This window comes from Puma concolor, chromosome A1 (genome assembly GCF_028749965.1).
Source record: "Puma concolor isolate L17-30 chromosome A1, mPumCon1.1.hap2, whole genome shotgun sequence".
Taxonomy (NCBI): domain Eukaryota; kingdom Metazoa; phylum Chordata; class Mammalia; order Carnivora; family Felidae; genus Puma; species Puma concolor.
The window spans coordinates 94,796,766-94,815,155 of NC_141667.1; the positions used below are offsets into that span (position 1 = coordinate 94,796,766).

The 18,390-nt window shown below is 36.9% G+C and overlaps 1 protein-coding gene across 2 annotated transcripts in view; it reads right to left on the reverse strand.

The window, feature by feature from the left end:
- The window catches only part of ATP6AP1 (ATPase H+ transporting accessory protein 1), a 37,083-nt gene that overhangs the window by 10,753 nt on the left and 7,940 nt on the right, over positions 1-18,390 (reverse strand). The window contains exons 1-4 of one of the 2 annotated variants that reach the window (XM_025924938.2): positions 12,452-12,597; positions 5,348-5,391; positions 5,030-5,091; positions 3,256-3,491 (exon numbers count right to left, since the gene is read on the reverse strand). In XM_025924938.2, coding sequence (XP_025780723.2) covers positions 3,256-3,491; positions 5,030-5,091; positions 5,348-5,391; positions 12,452-12,546 — 437 coding nt within the window. In that variant the 5' untranslated portion in view covers positions 12,547-12,597. Of the gene's footprint in view, positions 1-3,255; positions 3,492-5,029; positions 5,092-5,347; positions 5,392-12,451; positions 12,598-18,390 lie in introns of those variants that run through there. The other variant, XM_086697585.1, reaches the window with a different exon arrangement.

Here is an 18,390-nt window from a genome sequence, read left to right on the forward strand (position 1 = left end):
GGGTAAGGGATATTTATAAAATAAACCTGGTAAATAAAGTCACTAAGAGAATTATCTTTATTTCCTAACATTATAAGCTCAGGCACCTTAAAAGCACTCATTTATAAATACTTTATAAGGTAATTTACTCAGTTAAGCAAGTCTCCAAAAGGCCTTTTTCTAATAATATTCTAATAGTTAACAAATTACTTAAAACTTCTAAGAAATAAATTGTACTCCTTGAATAGTATTTTATGAATTTGATTGGTCACTTACTCTAACAGACATTTCTCTACTTCTTCCAAGGAATCAGAATAGCTTAATTATCTATAAACTGGCTCTGTAGCTGATGAACTAAAATTCAAAGCAAGGCCACACTGAGCTCACCCTAACGGCTTCCCCCTTCTGATGGAGCAGCTCAATGGCCTCTCTATGCTTCTGACCCTGCAAGAGTTCTCTCCAGCAGTCCTGGTTTTGGTGAAAGCTGTTAACATGCTCTGCTGCAGAGTAAAGAACATGCTTGATTTCAACAAAGCAAATTCGACAATCATTCAGTGAGGCTCTTAACTGCCAGCCACAGCACCATTACCTGAGAACACGAAGGAGAAATACAATCCAGTAAGTCACTCAAAAAAAGAGCTGCTTTTTCTCTTCCAAGCGCCCTAACCTCCCACGTTTCAAACGGACTCTGAATTCTTCAGACTATAATTGCCTAAACTCAAAATACACACAGATGCTCAGATTATGCTCTATTTGTAGGGCTTTCACTATTTAAAAAGACTTCCGTAGCAAATCTGTCTGCCAACAATTCGCCTTTCCCTGAACATTTTGTTTCCAGGCACTAAAACAAGGTCATATTTTTTTAATCTGTGCTTTTGACCCTACATGGTTATGTCTTTACTTGGGTTTGTTCTTTCAGTCACTCCCTTTCTGGTTCTTGAGAATAGAAGATTTCCTTGCCAGCACAGCAAATGTCCACTAATGTCCACAATTCACAGGAATGAGGGACGGACTCAATATCTGGTCCCTGCATGCTTCGTGTACTGGGAAGCCTCCCACTCATGCCCTTGGGTGGGCTGTCCTGGATGTGGGCACACTTGCCTGAGCAGTACTCCAGGAGGTGGGGGCTATTCACTCAGAACTTGTCCCAGTAGAATTATTACATTGGTGGCCAAGAAGAAAAGTCAGGTTCCACCCAATTATTCCTTTGTGCATTATGAAAACCAAAGCTTCCCTAGGTCCTTCCACCAGCAAACTAGGCACTATTTTACTCTAGTTTATCATTAGCATGTTAGGAAGATAATACTACCACTTTGAGTAGCCCCTGACAAGTTCTCATGCATACAATTCCCCATTTGATTTTAATGTTTTGTTTTTTTTTTGAGAGAGAGAGAAAGAAAGAGCACTCACATGCAATCAGGGTAGGAGGAGGAGGAGAGGGACAGAGAGAGAGAGAGAGAGAGAAAGAGAGGATCTGAAGCAGGCTCTGCACTGACAGCTCAGAGCTACTAGCGGGGCTCGAACTCACAAACTGTGAGATCGTGACCTGAGCCGAAGCTGGACATTTAGCTGAATGAGTCGGTAACTGAGTCACCCAGGTGCCCTTCCCCATTTGATTTTCATGATGCTATGAGATAGCGCCAAGAGAGAGCAGGTAAAATGCCACTATTAAAAACACTGTAGACCTCAGCTCTACTAGCAAACAAGCTGTATGATCTTATCAAATTTCCTAACCTCTACGAAGTTTGATTTCAGATGGTAATGGTCTGTGACTCATGGACTTTTTCACAATAGTATTGTAAGGAATAACAAATATTGTGCCCGTGAAGTCCTTGCTCTGTGCCTGGTCCATGGCAAATGCTCGAGGCCTGTTACAATTAATAGATGCCATCACCTCCATTCACAGATATGACCCTATGGCAGCTCCTATTTGTAAAGTCACAAAGCTCACTGGCAGAACTGGGCCTAGAAGCCAAGTTTTCATTTTTTCTGTTTCTGGGTTCCCAGTGATCATTAAGATTTCTAAAGCCCAGCAAAAAAACTGTGGTGCTCTGATCTCCTCCACAAATATCCTGTGGTCAGAATAAATGGAATCAAGAAGGGCCAGTCAGCCACAGACAGGCAAGATGATCCCTAGGCAATCAGCCTCTCTCCAGGCAGCTGACCACAAATAAAGAGCCCTGTAGGGAATTAATTAGAGCCCAAGGAACAAGTCCTGAGCTCTCAGCAGTGCTGGAGTCTCTTTGGTAGTCTGTGCTGTAACAGAATAAACAAATCTGGGAGGACTCTGGATGCTTACACTTAGAATCCTCTAATTCTCTAATAAGAGACAATCATTCTGAATGGCAAGATGCTAACTAAAACTTGTAATATAACTTGTAATACTAATACAATCCATTTTCACCCATCATCAATAATTTTTAAATGAAATGTCAAGTTCTGGAGTAAAAATGCCACACACACACACACACACACACACGCACACACACACAAATACACAGTACACATTAGCATTCTGCCCATCTCAACCAGGCCAGAACAAATGCAGACAATCTTCCAAAAGCCTGCATTATACCAGCAAATGTTGAAAGCAAGGAGATTTACAGAAAGCAAGTGGGACATGCCAGACTTACTCCTTCTTGACCAAAACAAATACAAGCAAAAAATTTTTGCTCAGATGACTAAAAGCAGAGAAAGGTACTGGACATTGATTTCCTCCTTAAAAGGGATATTTGTTTAATCTGCTTATCTCAAATCAAAAGCAATTATTATAATCATTTTGAAGAACTGTTCTAAAGAATTCTCTGAAATTTGGCCATTCAAAGATACCCCTGCAAACTGGCAACGTTCCACAACTTCAGAACACTCTCTAGAATCGGGACTCTTCCTTGGCTAGAGTCAGCCTTCATGGTTTCCCCCAGTAGAAGACGTAGGACTCGGCTTGCTGATACACGATTTCCTCCCTGCTGGGACAAAAGTAGTTGGACACCTCACATCTGGAGTTGATACCAAGCCTGGGGTCCTCTTCAGTTTTCAGAATGAGTTTGGAAAACCTCCTCTTTCACAACTCTGATTTTCCTTGAGGTATATAACAAGAAAATAGCTAGGAAAAGTAGTTTTTAAATTAATTTCTGATTTTTCTTTCATTGTAGATGTTAAACATTTCCTCAGAAATGTGTTTCAAGTTAACTACAAACGAACCTACTTCCATCTTCTGAAATGTCAGAAAACTCGAATGCCCAGTTAACAGACTACAATACCCTAATGGCAACTTACGTGGCACTTTCTTCACTGCAATTTGAGTTGCTAGTGTCCACTGCTGCCTTCTGGCCAAAAGCTTCATCTGTAAAATCCAGCCAGGTCTGATTCTTAAATTTTATTGTTATTCTTTTGGCCCAGAAAAGAATGCAAGGAATTCCATCCATAGAGACATTAACTGGGCTATGATGGCTGAATGCATTCCAAGCTTCTTTTTCCAAATGTCCTTGTCTGCTCAGAGTGTACTTGAGAGTCTAGTTAACCAAATAAACAAAATTTAAGAGATGGATTTGTTTCCATGGTACAAAAGGCTTCTCAGAAGTAAAAGGATTAATTCACAACCTATTGAAGCTCTGATCTCTCCAGCTCCAGAGTCCATACTACTGTGGGACAAAGGAGACAAGTAGACCCATCTTAATCATAACAAGCTAAAATGACAGGTATGTCTGAAAAGTATATGAAACTAGTTCCAAAAAGCACCCAAATTGGAAAGGACCAGATTGTTAAAAAAAAAAAAAAGATCCAATTTTGCAAATGATAATATTAGCAATACAGACTTTAAAAAGTCACCAGGCTGGGAGAGAAAGTGGGGATGAATAGGTAGAGCATAGATTTTTAAGGCCATGAAATAATTATTCTGTAAAACACTATTAACAGTAATAGATAACATTATACATTTGTCAAAACTCATAAAATGTACAACACAAAGAGTGAATCCTAGTGTAAACTATGGACTTTATTTAATAATAATCTATCAATATTGGTTCATCAACTTTAACAAACATACCAAACTAACACAAAATGTTAAATAAAGGGGAAACTGGAGTGGGGAGGGATTGAGAAAGCATATAGGAAACTTATATTTTGTTCAGTTTTTTTCTGTAAACCTAAAGCTGCTCAAAAAAAAAGTCTAGTAATTAAAAACAAAAATTCAACATGCCATGAAAATCAGAACCTAAATAACACAGGACTTTAAAATAAAGAAATTAACATGTTAAACAAAAAAACAAACCAACAAACAAGAGGCTTCTAGATACCAAGCATAATTCTCCAGACCATTAGTGCCCAATAGAACATTCTGCAATACTGGATGTGTTTAATATCTGCAGTGTCCAGCGCAGCAGGCCCTAGCTATATGTAGCTCTTATGGCACCAAATGTGGCCAGTGCAACTGAGGACATTAATTTTTAATTTTACTTAACATTATTTCATTTGAGTTTAAATTTAAATAGCCACACGTGGCTACTGGCTACTGCTTAGGACAGTGCAGCTCCAGATCATTTAATATACATAAACTAACAGGGTATTCTAATATCAGTCTTCATTTTATGAAACCCTTGCTGATTTCTAGGAAGCTCAAGACAATGCACTTTGGTACTTGACCCTGGAAGTCACAAAGGCAGGTCTATATCTGAAAGAAGATCTACTTATCTACATCAACTATTTCATACCAATTACTCCAGGATAAGTACAGATAAAAGAGAAATTAAAGAAGCAGCAGCAATCCAAGCTTACTAGCAACCAAAGATAAATCGTTACTATAGTGATCCTGCCTAGAAAGTAACAAAAGTAAAGCTGAATATTGTAATGAGAATATACAAGAGCAAGTAAAACTTTAGTTATTTTCTTTACCATAAGACTATTGTAATGCATTCCCCCACCCAAAGCTTAAGCAAGAATGTTAGTTATTAACAGAATTATTATTTATATTTTCACAGTGGCTCCGACCTGATTGAAACATGTTTAATTTTTTTTTTTTAAGATACAATCTAGTTTCCTAACATATCCATACCTGTGTGATTGGTACTGTTGTACAATTCTGGGTTTGTTTCATATCTCCATTACTCTGCTGATCTGTCAAATAAATGATACGAATACCAAGGCTAAATGTAACTTATTTATTAATATAACCGAATGACAATAAAATGCTAAGCAATGTGAAATATACCAGGCTTGAGCCTCTTCTGATTGATAATTTAGAATATACTAGTTTAAGAGATTTTACATAAGAGACTGCTGTTCCAATCACCAGTGTTCAGGGAAGCCCATGACAGACAATAACCTTCTCCTCAACCCTTCAAGGAATCATAAGGACAAATACAGATCTTACCGTTTACAACCACTTCTTTATTTGAAGATGTCTGAGAGATGAAACTAGAAAAAAACAAAAAGATGCTGAATAGCTAAATTTCGGATTTTATAAGAAGTTTTAAGGAGGATATCTCAGTTTATGATACATCAAAGTAGAAGGCAAAGTACCTGTCAAAACTGTTTACTTTTCCATAGCAAATTTCTGATTTTAAAAAGTAATACATGTTCTTCAAAGAAAACATGAAAAATTCAGATTTTTTAAATTTGTAAACATCAACCCTAATCCTTATCCAGTGAATATTATTACTGAAGGCCTACTATGTGCCAAGCAGTGTGCTAAACACTGAGGTTTAACCAAAAATAACCAAATAATAAACCAAATAGTTAAACAATAAAACATAATAAAATATTTTACCAAGAAATTTTATACTCACTGTACTCAGTATATGAAAGCAAAAATATTCCATCATTTTTATTAAAAAAAAAAAAAAAAAAAGATGCACTGGGAATGCCTGAGTGGGGTTTGGGCGTCAGACTCCTGATTTTGGCTCACATTATGATCTCACCATTCGTGAAATTGGCCTCCATGTCAGGATCCACGCTGAGTGTGGAACCCATTTGAGGTTCTCTCTCCCTCTCCCTCTCTCCCTCTTCCCCACTTGCGCACTCACTAGCTCTCTCAAATGAAATAAGCACTTTAAATAAATAAAAATTTAAAAAAGACCCAATTGCCAAAAAGCTATTTCTGAAAATTATGAGGATGTAAATTTTTTTAAGTTTATTTTATTTATTTTGAGAGACAGAGAGCGTGCGCATGCAAGAGAGGGGCAGAGAGAGAGGGAGAGAAGGAATCCCAAGCAGGCTCCATGCTATCAGCACAGAAGATCCAGATGTGGGCTGGATCCCACTAACCATGAGATCATGACTTGAGTCGAAATCAAGAGTAGAATGCTTAACTGACCGAGCCACCCAGGCACCCCTAGGATATAAATTACAATATATATCCTTCTGTTGTTTGACTGTACACACACACACAAACACAGAGATGCACACACACAACACATATAAGTTACTTTTTATAATACTTAAAAACAGTGCAAATTTTTTCCACTTAAACGTATATCACAAATATTTTCTCATGTAATTATATATTTTTCTTATGTAATTTTTAAGTTTTTATTTTACTTCCCATTAGGTAACATATAGGGTCATATTAGTTTCAGATGTACAATATAGTGATTGAATAATTCTATATCACCCAGTGCTCATCATGATTTTCTGATATAATTTTGAATTCCATGTTAGTATTTATATCATACAAATGTATCAATTTATTTGACCAAATTCCTTTAAGTATTTAGATTGTTTCCAATTAATAAACAGTACTACACTGAACATTATTGTAGATTGTTTGTTCATATCCCCAAGAAGTTCCTTAAGATAAATTCCTAGAAGTGAAATTGCTAACTTAGAAAATCTACACATCTTTCTAACATGGAATATTATAAACACACATAAATATAATCATGGAATATTGAGAGCACACACATACAAACAGAAAAACAGAAGTCCTCTTCCCACCCGCATGTACTTGTACCCAACATCCAGCTTTAATAATTATCAAGTCATAAGCAATCTTTTTTCAATTATGAGTTCACCTACTTCTCCTCTGTGGTATTATTTTGAAGAAAATACCAAAAATTATTTGACTTAAGTATGGATGTCTAAAAGATAAGGACTTTTAAAAATAATAGGCCAGTTATATCTAGAAAATATCAATAATTCTTTAACATTAAATATGTTGATTGCTTAAATCTCTAATTGTGTCATAAATGTTATAAAAAATTTTAGTTTATTGCATATTTAAAATTTTTCATAACTTGAACCTATAGTATAGGAGAGTGCAGATTAAGCTCTATACTTAAGAGACTGCTAAGACCTATATGTATATACGATATTACATAAACTTAATATATTTACAATTAGGGATATATTACATATCATTATCCATATGTAAAACATAATTTTAGCTAAAGAGTTACTAAATCTGTATCACAGTAAAGTGCTTTAAAATGAATTACACGGAACCAATTACAAACTGAATGTACCATTCTCTTGGTAATACAGTCTCTATTAACTAATGAGAATTTCTAAAGAGGACAAATAACTGACCATGATATGTACTCATTGCTATTAATAAATTCATGCATATATACAACTTTTTCTCACTTTATCAAGTTTACTGAGGTATAATTTAAGTACAATAAACTACATTCACTCAGTGTGTACAATCCGGTAAGTTTGAGAATATGCATACCACCATAATAAAGGTACAGAATATTTACATCACACAAAAGTTTCCCTATGCACTTTTGCAGGAAAGAGATGTTCCCTCCATTCTCAGCCACAGGAAAACTAAAGACTTGGTGTCACTTTAGATTAGTTTGCATTTTCTAGAATTATAAATAGAATAATACATATTCTTTAGTGTTTGGCTTTTTTCAATCTTAACACAATGATAGGGATTCATTGATGTTACATATGTCAATATTTCATTCCCTTTTATTACTGAAAAATATTTCATTGTATGGATATACCACATTTTGTTTGTCTGAGCATCCACCAATGGACAGATTTAAATGAAAGTAATAATGTAAATAATAATATATTGGAGGGCTGGAGGGGATAAAGAAAGAAAGGTGAGGGAAGTGTTGGAGACTAAAACTTTGTCAATAGTAATTGGAAGTTGTTAGATAATGTCTAAAATGTATTATTTGAGAAATCCGCTATGCATATTTTAATACTGTGGTAGTATGGTGGAGTGTATGATTGTTCCCAACTCCCTGGAAACAATCCCAGAGATGTATATATCCCTGCCCTTGGCCATATACCTTGCAGCACCTCCCTGTAGGTGGAGAAGATTCCCTGCCCCAGAGTTAAGTCTTGGCTATGCATCTTGGTTGAGACAGTGGCATATGAATGGAAGCAATAGTGTGCCAGTTCTCTAGAAATTTTCAGAGGTATTGCATGTGTCTGCCACCTCTTGCCCTTTCCCTCTGCCATGACAATGGCATGCCCAAATAGGGGTGCTCTTTCAATCTAGGTCTTGGAATGACAAGACATGGGAAACAGCTAGAGCAGGGCTATGACAGCCCACCTGTAGCTATCAACATGTAATATGAGTGAGAAATAAATGTTTGAGATCATGAGATTCTGGAAAGCTGGAGTTGTTTGTTACTAAAGATAAACTGACTAAATTTGTCTAATTTAGTCTTTTTAAAAAGATGCCTTCCTTTAAAAATTTATAAACTTGTATTCTGATTTATAGTAACTCTCATTTGAGTAGGGTTAGCATGAATCAGTCCTCTGAGCCCAATTACACCTAGGACCATTAAGAAATTTAATTTCCTGTAAATTTACTTTAATTTTCCAATCAGTAATCATGTAAACACAATACAGATGTGCTTTAGCTAAAAGATCTCTATCTTACCTAAACTCCAAACTCTGTAGTGAAAGTTACAAAGTAACTGAATATGTGAAAGAAACACTAATACCCAGGCAATACTGCTTAAAGAGCTTCAAGCTTTCCAATAACATCATCATACACAAACAGTCTTTAAAATTTAACTTGAATCTCATTGATCAAAAAATCATATATCATGATACAGGGTTAAGTACTCAATCTTAAAATGTCTTAACGAACAAAAACTGAAAATTCTGAGATATAGTTTACCTAAATGAGATAAAAATGTATTAAGTCATTGTTACCAAGTCACTCGGTTCTCGTCCCAGATGCATCAAAGAACTGGAGACCCAAGACCAGACTGGGGAGATAGAGTTTACTGAGTAGATCCGTATAGTACACTTTCAAGAGTGAAAGCAGACCAGAGCCGGAGCAAGACTGGCAATGGCACCAAGAAGCCCTAGCTGCATCCTTTTAAGCCTGCTTTCTGCACATGTAAGTTTGGCTTTGATTGACACTTTAAAAAGATGTTTATTTTTGAGATAGAGAATGGGAGAGAGCAGGGGGTGGGCAGAAAGTAGGGGGACAGAAGATCCCAAGCAGACCCCATGCTGACAGCAGTGAGCTGACGTGGGCTTCAAACTCACAAACCATGAGATCAGGACCTGAGCTGAAGTCCAAGGCTCAACAAACTGAGCCACTCAGGTACCCCTGATTGACATTTTTGATTGACCGCTGGTGGTTATATCGTATTTTGGCTTCTGCACATGCACCTACCCATGATGCATTCTGTGATAATTGTACTTATTTATGTATTGTATATTTACGAGTGTGTAACGAGTTTTTGTTCTGGCCTTAAAGGTTCTAAGGGGCAAGTTACACCTTTTGTGCTCATGCTCAGCGCTTCAAAGTCCCCTTATGGCTTTTGAGCCAGCACTGTGGCTAGGCCTTTGCTGTTGTGTTTAGCCCTTAGACTTGGCTCTGAATTTGGTGTTAACCCTCAGGGGTGGCTCGGAAGGTGTGGCCAGCATCTGCTCTACCTCTCCTAGCTCATGCCTAACTAACTGCCTAACAATTTGTAAATACAGTATCTGGTTTGCAAAACAGCTTAATATTCCTGAATAAAAGTATATGAATGAAGGAAGGAAGGAATGCATGGATGGATGGATAGATGAATGGATAAGCTACCATACTGATAATATGCTTGGCTTGACACTTTGCTCTACTCATTACGAATTTCCATGTGTTCGCAAATGAAAAACTTTTAGAAGACAACACAGGCTTATTTTCATTTCGATGAATCTATGGTCGTGAATATACAATAACACTGCTATACTTCTTTTTTAAAATGACTGTAATTTAGATATGCCTTTCCCATACCCATAAGACTAAATTAATCAGGATTTATGGGATACCATAATCTCAACTAAAGATAAAATCTGCATGCATTTTCACATCACTACATAATCTCTTAACTAAAATAAGAGCTAAAGAACTACTGGTTAAAGTTACCTATGTGAATAAATTGAGAAATGCTGGTTAAAAAGAAATTTAAAAAATAAAAAAAATAAAAAACCTACACTGTCTCTAAAATATTCAGATCCTTGTCCAGTAAAAGAGATCTCTGCAATACCTTTGAAAAGTAATCAAGAACCCTAAGTTTGTGGTGAGTGGCTGGTGCCATATTTTTGATACAGCAGGTAGTCCATCATGAGGCTGCCAAGAACGCCTTCATGAAAGTGAAGGTGAAGCAGCCCCATCATGGTTCTATTCAGGATGAAGACCACATTCCCACCATGACCTCTAAGGCCCTGAAAGACCTGCTAACTGTGCTCCCCTCATTTGACCTATTCCCCTGACTGTTCTAGCCACACTAGCTTTCTTTTGTCGAGTTCCTTGAATGCTTCATCTTCCTTTCTTCTCTCATAAAAGTTTTAGCCTTGTTATTCCCTCTACCTGAAATGTTCTCTATCCTCCCCTTCCCCCTACCTCCTGGTAGTATCCTCCACATACTGCAGATCACAGCTTAAATGTCACTTCCTTAAGAACACTATTCTTACCATCTCAGAGCAGTTCAGATCCCCCTATTTATATGTGCTCATAGCCTCCCATACTTTTCTTTCACAACATGACTCACATTTGATTAGTGAGAGAACCTCCCCCACTAGACTTAAAGCTCCATGAAGGCAGGGGCTCTATCTGTTTTACCCACCACTGTAGACCCAGAACCTGGCACAGTGCCTAGCTATTTAAAAGCACCAAGTGTTAAAAATATATGTGTTACATATATGAATAAACTAACAGATTGATGAATGAACAAAGTCTGACAGGGAAGGGGAAAATAGGAGATCACACAGGAAGCTGTGTGAAAAGAAAAATATTTCCTTTTTGTTCAAGGAATTGCTTAAACCCAATTTGAGGAAGCGATATGTAAGGGAAGAGTGGTGACTCCTAGTCTCTCTTAAGCTCAGGAAACAAGTACTAAGCTTAAAATACAATCAACCTTCCTAGAGATGTAAGAACCTTGAATTGACCCATAGGACTGAAAGGTATTTTAAATTTCAGATCCATGATTTGAAAGACATTCATAAAACAGCAAGTGTTGTTTCTTTCATAATGAATTAATATGCTATATTTTTAGATTCAAATGATCACTGATTAATGTGATTTCTAGGATCCCTTCTGAAGCTAAGATTATTTAAACCTAATAAATTTGCTTCAGAAACAGAATTGGGACTTTATAGTACTTGCTGTACATTTTACCAGTGTAATATAGAAATCAGTCATTTCTGTATAAACAAGGTAAGGAAACATTACTAAGGTTTAACAATCTAATGAGTACAGGTCACCTATTATTTGAAAATGAACTTAAAGCACTGATTTACAAACAATGGGGAAAACGAACAGAAAATGCCTGTACTTCTAGTTTTTATTAGCTGGTGACAAAGATTCTTTAACACAAGTTCTGGCAGACCACCCTGCGTGGCAGTTCACACTAAATTCCCTGATGTATTTGTTGGGATGGCACATAATAAGCAATTAGGAGATTTGACATAAGTTAACTGCTATTCAGATTCTGAATATTCTCCCTTATATATAAATCTCTATAGTTTCCCTTATATGGTATGGAAAGAGCCAAAGGGACAAAGGAAACAGAAATAGAAATTTTGCTTGTTAATTTTAAACGGTATGTAATCTAAACAATTACCATCTCCTACCAGCTAAAATGATTCAACACCTTTTCTTTGAAGGACAGGTTATATATTTCTGAGGTTTTTAAATTCTTCCTTGTTCTATTCTCTCATAATAATGGCAGGAGAAAACCACGAAATCAACATTTACTTGTATGTGTAAAAGAAACCTGAACACTGATTTGAGTTATTTTCTCATAGATACATACTTTGATACACAATACAAATATTTCTTGTGCATTTTGAATAACTCTTGCCTCTTATAATAAAGATTATATTTTCATCTCTTATTTATAAACTCTGGTTCAATGATTTTATTAGCTACTGAATGATCTAATCTAATATATCCAATTTGAATTATAAACAAATATAGCTATGCAACAATAAAAAGAAATTACAGAACCATCTAGTTCCACACTTGCATCGAAGTTAACAGATGCACTGAATTTAAAAATGTGCAATTACTCACCTTACATTCTTCCTGGCAAGTATCTGGTCAAAAGTTACAGAAAATCCCATACATAAAAAAATGAGTGAAAAACTAAACAAGATTTTTCTTCCCATCAAGAAATTAATCAGTTTCTTCTAACCAAGCACATCTCCTAATTCATAAATGCAAACAGGGCAGAGGCAGTACTTTCCATGCCTTGTGACTGACAACATATTCAACCAATAAAAAAACCACGTTCCCAGGATGTATTATGTGGGGGAGAGGGTGGAGGGAGGGTCCTGATACTGCTTAGAGTATAGAGTGAAATCAGTGGGTCTATTTAAGATGTTTGCTTTTTCATGAAAAATTATTGGGGAGCAGATTTTCAATTAACCTCTTTTCAGAAACTGGCATTGCTTTGATACTCTAACTCTTAATAAGAATCTCATACTGCTTTTCAGGTAGCTATTAAATTGCCCTCAAAAAATCTATATGATATACATTATTACATGTATTTTTCAGGTGTATAAGTGAGTAAAAATCTCTGAAACTTATCTAATTTTACACGTGTCCTAGCTCACAGTGTACTGTTAAATTCATGATTCTCCATGTGCTGAGAGATATGGAAGGTAATGGTAAAGAGCACTGACTGTGGAGTCAGACAGCCCTCAAGTGCATTCCCAGCTCCAGTTTCCTCATCTGCTGAGTGGGAACAAAAGTACTTAACTCAAAGAATTGTTGTGAAGATATACTGAGGTCCTAAATAGACAAATCTATCTTGGGAAAGAACAAAGCTGGATGTATCACACATCCTATTTAAAAATACATTGCAAAGCTACAGTAATTAAAATGATACAGTACTGCCATTAGAAACTGACATAAAAAGAGGGGCGCCTGGGTGGCGCAGTCGGTTAAGCGTCCGACTTCAGCCAGGTCACGATCTCGCGGTCCGTGAGTTCGAGCCCCGCGTCGGGCTCTGGGCTGATGGCTCAGAGCCTGGAGCCTGTTTCCGATTCTGTGTCTCCCTCTCTCTCTGCCCCTCCCCCATTCGTGCTCTGTCTCTCTCTGTCCCAAAAATAAATAAACGTTGAAAAAAAAAATTAAAAAAAAAAAAAAAAGAAACTGACATAAAGACCAACAGAACAGAATACAGCACCTAGAAACAGATTCACACATACAGTTAACTGCTCTTCAGCAAGGGTGCCAAGAACACACAATGGGAAAAGGACAAATGGTGCTGGGAAAACTGGATATCCATGTGCAAAAAATGAAATCAGGGCCTGATTTCACACCAGACAGAAAAATCAACTCAAAACAGATTAAAGACTTAAAACCTAGATCAAACCACAGGGCAAATCTTCATGACACTGGTCTTGGCAATGATTTCATGGATATGATACCAAAGCACAGACAATGAAAGCAAAAATAGACAAGCAGAACTACATCAGAATAAAAATCTTCTGTACAGCAAAGGAAACCATCAACAGAGTGAAAGGCAACTCACAGAATGGGAGAAGATATTTGCAAAACATATATCTGATAAATCATTACTTTCCAAAATATTTGAGGTACTCTTACAACTCAATAGCGGAAACAACACAAATAACCCAACCTAAAAATGGGCTTGAATAGGCAGTTCTCCAAAGATGACATACAGATGGCCAATATCATATAAAAAGGTGCTCAATGTCACTAATCATCAGGGAAATGCAAATCAAAACCACAAAGAGATATGACTTAATGCCTGTCAGGATGTGGAAACAACCAAAGTATCTGCTGATGGCTGAATGGATAAGGAATATGGAGTATATACAAACAACAGAATATTATGCAGCCTTTAAAAAAAGGAAATTCTGTAATATGTGACAACATGGATGAACTTTGAGGACATTATTATAAGTGAAAGAAGCCAGTCACAAATACTACATGATTCCATTTTCATGAGGGTTCTAGAACAGGCAAATTCATAGAAAGCAAAGACTGAATGGTGGTTACCAGGGGCTGGAGGTTGAGGAGGAAGAAATAGGTAGTTGCTAATCAACAGGCATAAAGTTTCAGTTAAGCAAGATTAATAAATTCTAGAGATCTGCTGTACAAGATTATACCTATAGTTAACAATACTGTATTATACACTTTAAAAATTTGTTAAGAGGGTGGATCTCACGTTAAATGTTCTTACTACAATAAAATAAAATTTTAAATAAATAATACAATAGATGAAAGCCTTTCCTTACTTCAATGCCTGGCTAAATAGAGAATATCTAGAGGTGCCTGGCTCAGTCAGTTGAGCATCTAACTCTTGATTTCAGCTCAGGTCATGATCCCAGAGTCATGGGATTGAGCCCCACCTAGGAGCTTGAGATTTCTCTCTCTCTCTCTCTCTCTCTGTCCCTCTTCCCAACTTGCCCGCTCTCTCCCTCTCTCTCTCTCTCTAAAATTAAAAAAAAGAAAAGAATATCTATGGTTATTCTTTCCTTGCCAGCCTCCACTTCCACTCCCTTGCCACCTAAAAAACATGCAAAAACACAAACCAAAGAACAAAATCCCTAAGAGTTGTTTTACATTTTAAAAAATACAATTAAAATGCCACAATAAAGAAAATCTTCCAAAATGAACATGTCAGCATTTTCGGCACTTAAGAACCGTGATCACTTTAATGGCAAAGTACTGGTAGCTGAAAGGCATCATATTTTAAGTGGCACTTCAGGGATGATGGATTATAGGAAAGCTGGGGACTTGACCCTGAGGACATGTACTTTGTACACACACCATCCTCTAACATGGCTCTAGGAAGCCCTATAGAGAAGTGAAGAGGAGATGAACACACAACTAGGGATGGGGGAGGGGGATGGAGAAATAAGGAAGATGCTAAGAAATATTATAAAACAGAAGAGGTCATCACCATCAATGTGTCCTTTCCATGCTCATCTTATTTCTACTTCCCATATTTCCTTTTCTTCTCTGTTCTTTCACTCTGCCCAACTTCTACTCCCTACCTCTCCTTTCACCTTCCTGTCTTTTTCCTGATTTTGTGGAATTTCTGGTAGTAAGATGGGCCTGGACAGGAGGAGTTTAGTCATAGGCAGGCTGGCCAAATAATACATAGGACACCCGGTAACAGGTGAATTTCAAATAAACAATAAATAATTTTAATAAGTATGTTCCATGCAATATTTGGATATGCTGTATTAAAAAATCATTTGTTGTTTATCTGAAATTAAATTTAACTGGACATCTTGCATTTTTATTTGCTAAATCAGGCAATCCTAGTCTTAGGGCTGTGCTACTCAACTCTGAACATGCATACAAATCACATGAGATTTTGTTAAAATGCAAATTCTGATCCAGTCTGGGGTGAGGCATGAGCTTCTTTGTTTCTAACAAGTTTCCACATGATACTGATGCTGCTTGTCTGTGAGGAGCAAGGACCTAGAATAGCACTCTTCAACAGAAATATAATGAGAGCTATGTATATAATTTAAAATTTTCTAGCAGCCACACTGAAAGAAGCACAAACAGGTGAGATTCATTTTAATAATATATTTTCTTTAGCCTAATATATCTATAATACTATTTCAAACATAAAAATTAATAAGATATTTTACCTTCCTTTTCTGCTCTAAGTCTGAAACCTGGTATACAATTTACATTTATACACATCTCAATTCGAACTAACCAAAATTTCCAGTGGTTAGTAACCACATGTGGCTAACGGTGATCGTACTGGCCAGTGCAAATGTAATACATTGCCTCCAGCTGCCACAGCAATAGCTCCTAGTCTCCCATGGCAGCAGCAGTAGGGTCTGATCCCAGTGCTCCTCAGATCCCTGGTCAGGGGAAGGTAAGAGGCCAAGCCCATGAAGACCCCTGTACTGTGATAATAATGGTTCAGTTAACACTCAGAGACCATAGTGTTACCTCCTTGGTGCTTACCATGTAAGTTATATTTCCAGTTATATTTTCAGGTGCACAAATGTATACACAATTTTTATTTTTAAATCAAGTTTCATTTCAATATATTTTATGTCTTGATTCCTAAATTTTTAACACAGCATTCCTTCTGTTGTTGAAATTTTCCTCCATTTGGTGAAGACTATTTAAGGTAGAATAATTAGTAGCTAGTAGGTTTCACACATGTATTTTAAAATAGAAGTCACACTTAAGATGTGATTGTCAGAGAATAGCTCATCTGTAACGTTAGAAAAGCAATGATAAAAATGTTAATGTGATAATTTGCAGGCTGCAAGGCACTAAGATATCACCTGCTTGGCATTGTACCTTCCCGCTGATATGGCTGAAGGGTCCTTGTCCAGAACTGTGAAGGGTCTGACATTTTACCCAACTGATAAGCTAACAAGTCAGCTTGTTAGTTTCATGGATTCTGGCAGAAGACACAAGACTCCAGGGCCAGAGACAAAGAAGTTTATTACTCACCACATAGCAAGGAGCATAAGCATCAGTATATTGTGACAATACCCCTTGCCCATAGAGCAATACATCTAGGCCCACATGGACGTTTGTACACACAATGGGTTTCATTTCATGAGACAAATCCTGAGTTTCCAAGGCTGTAAGTAAACCTGCCCTTTGTAAGAGGAAGACACTATTTCTACCTATCAAGGCTGTTCACTATACATGCATCCTAAAGATAATCCAAAACAAAACGCAGTTTTGGATCCTAAAGATAATCCAAAACAAAACGCATTCTAATATTTGCCTGAAGGAACATCGAGCATTTGCCAGACCACAGTTTCTATTCATCCAAATGCTCTTAAACCAAAAATCACTTTAGTCAAATGTTCAAATCAATTATAGTAGTCTTTGCTAAGTTTGCAAACTGATACAAAATCTAAATCCATCCACCTCCTACAGTCTTGCATGGCCTGGCCCTTGCTGGTCTCTCTTGCTTCATTTTATGCTAACCTTTCTCCCGACCATGTTCCAGGACACTGGCTTAGATTCAGCTTTTTTCAACACCCTCCACATGCCAACATTTTTACACCTCAGTGACTGTACACATTGTTCCTTCTGTGGAGATTACCTCATCCCCTCCTAACTCTCCCTGCATTCTGTTCACCCTCATCATAACATATATCACATTTGTACTGAGATATTTACTTTCTTATTACCTATCTATGGTGTGTTTCTTCACCAGAAGGCCTGCTCCATGGCAGCAGGGACTGCATCTAATTAACTGATACACCTAGAGTCTAAGGTGCTGCTGGTCCAAGATGATGCTCAATAAGATGTATAGAGTAATGAATAAGCCCAGCAAAAATGTCACATAATTAATTCTCACTTTGTGCACATGATTGTGACTCCCAGAGCCTGACTATCTAGGCAACCATAACTAGAAAATCAACTAATTCAAGTATTTAATCAAATTCAGTAGCTTGAAATGCAAATATACAAAACCCAAGTTACATCAGTTCATTAGCAAAATACCAGAGTAGTACTTCTTGCTCTGTATAAGGGAGTGTGACTCTCTAATGGTTAATGCATGTCAACTTGACTGGGATACAACGTGCCCAAATATTTTGCTAAACATTATCTGGCCTTGTCTCTGACAGTGTTTCTAAATGAGATTAATATTTGTATCAGTAGACTGAGTGAACTGCCTTCCCTAATGTGAGTGGGCCTCATCCAATCCACTGAAGGTCTGAGTAAAATAAAAACGTGGAGTAAGGGAGTTTTTACTTTCTCTACTTGTCTTGGAGCAGAGAATTCAGTGTTCTCCTGCCTTCACATTTCCTAGGAATGGAGCTATACCATTGGCTCTCCTGGGTCTCCAGCTTGCTGACAACAGATATTGGGATATCTCAGCCTCCATAATTGCACGAACCAATTCCTATAACAAATCACATATAGGATTACTTTCATATATATATATATATATATATATATATATATATACATATATATACACACACACACACACATATATACACAAACATACACATATATATGAATTTCATATA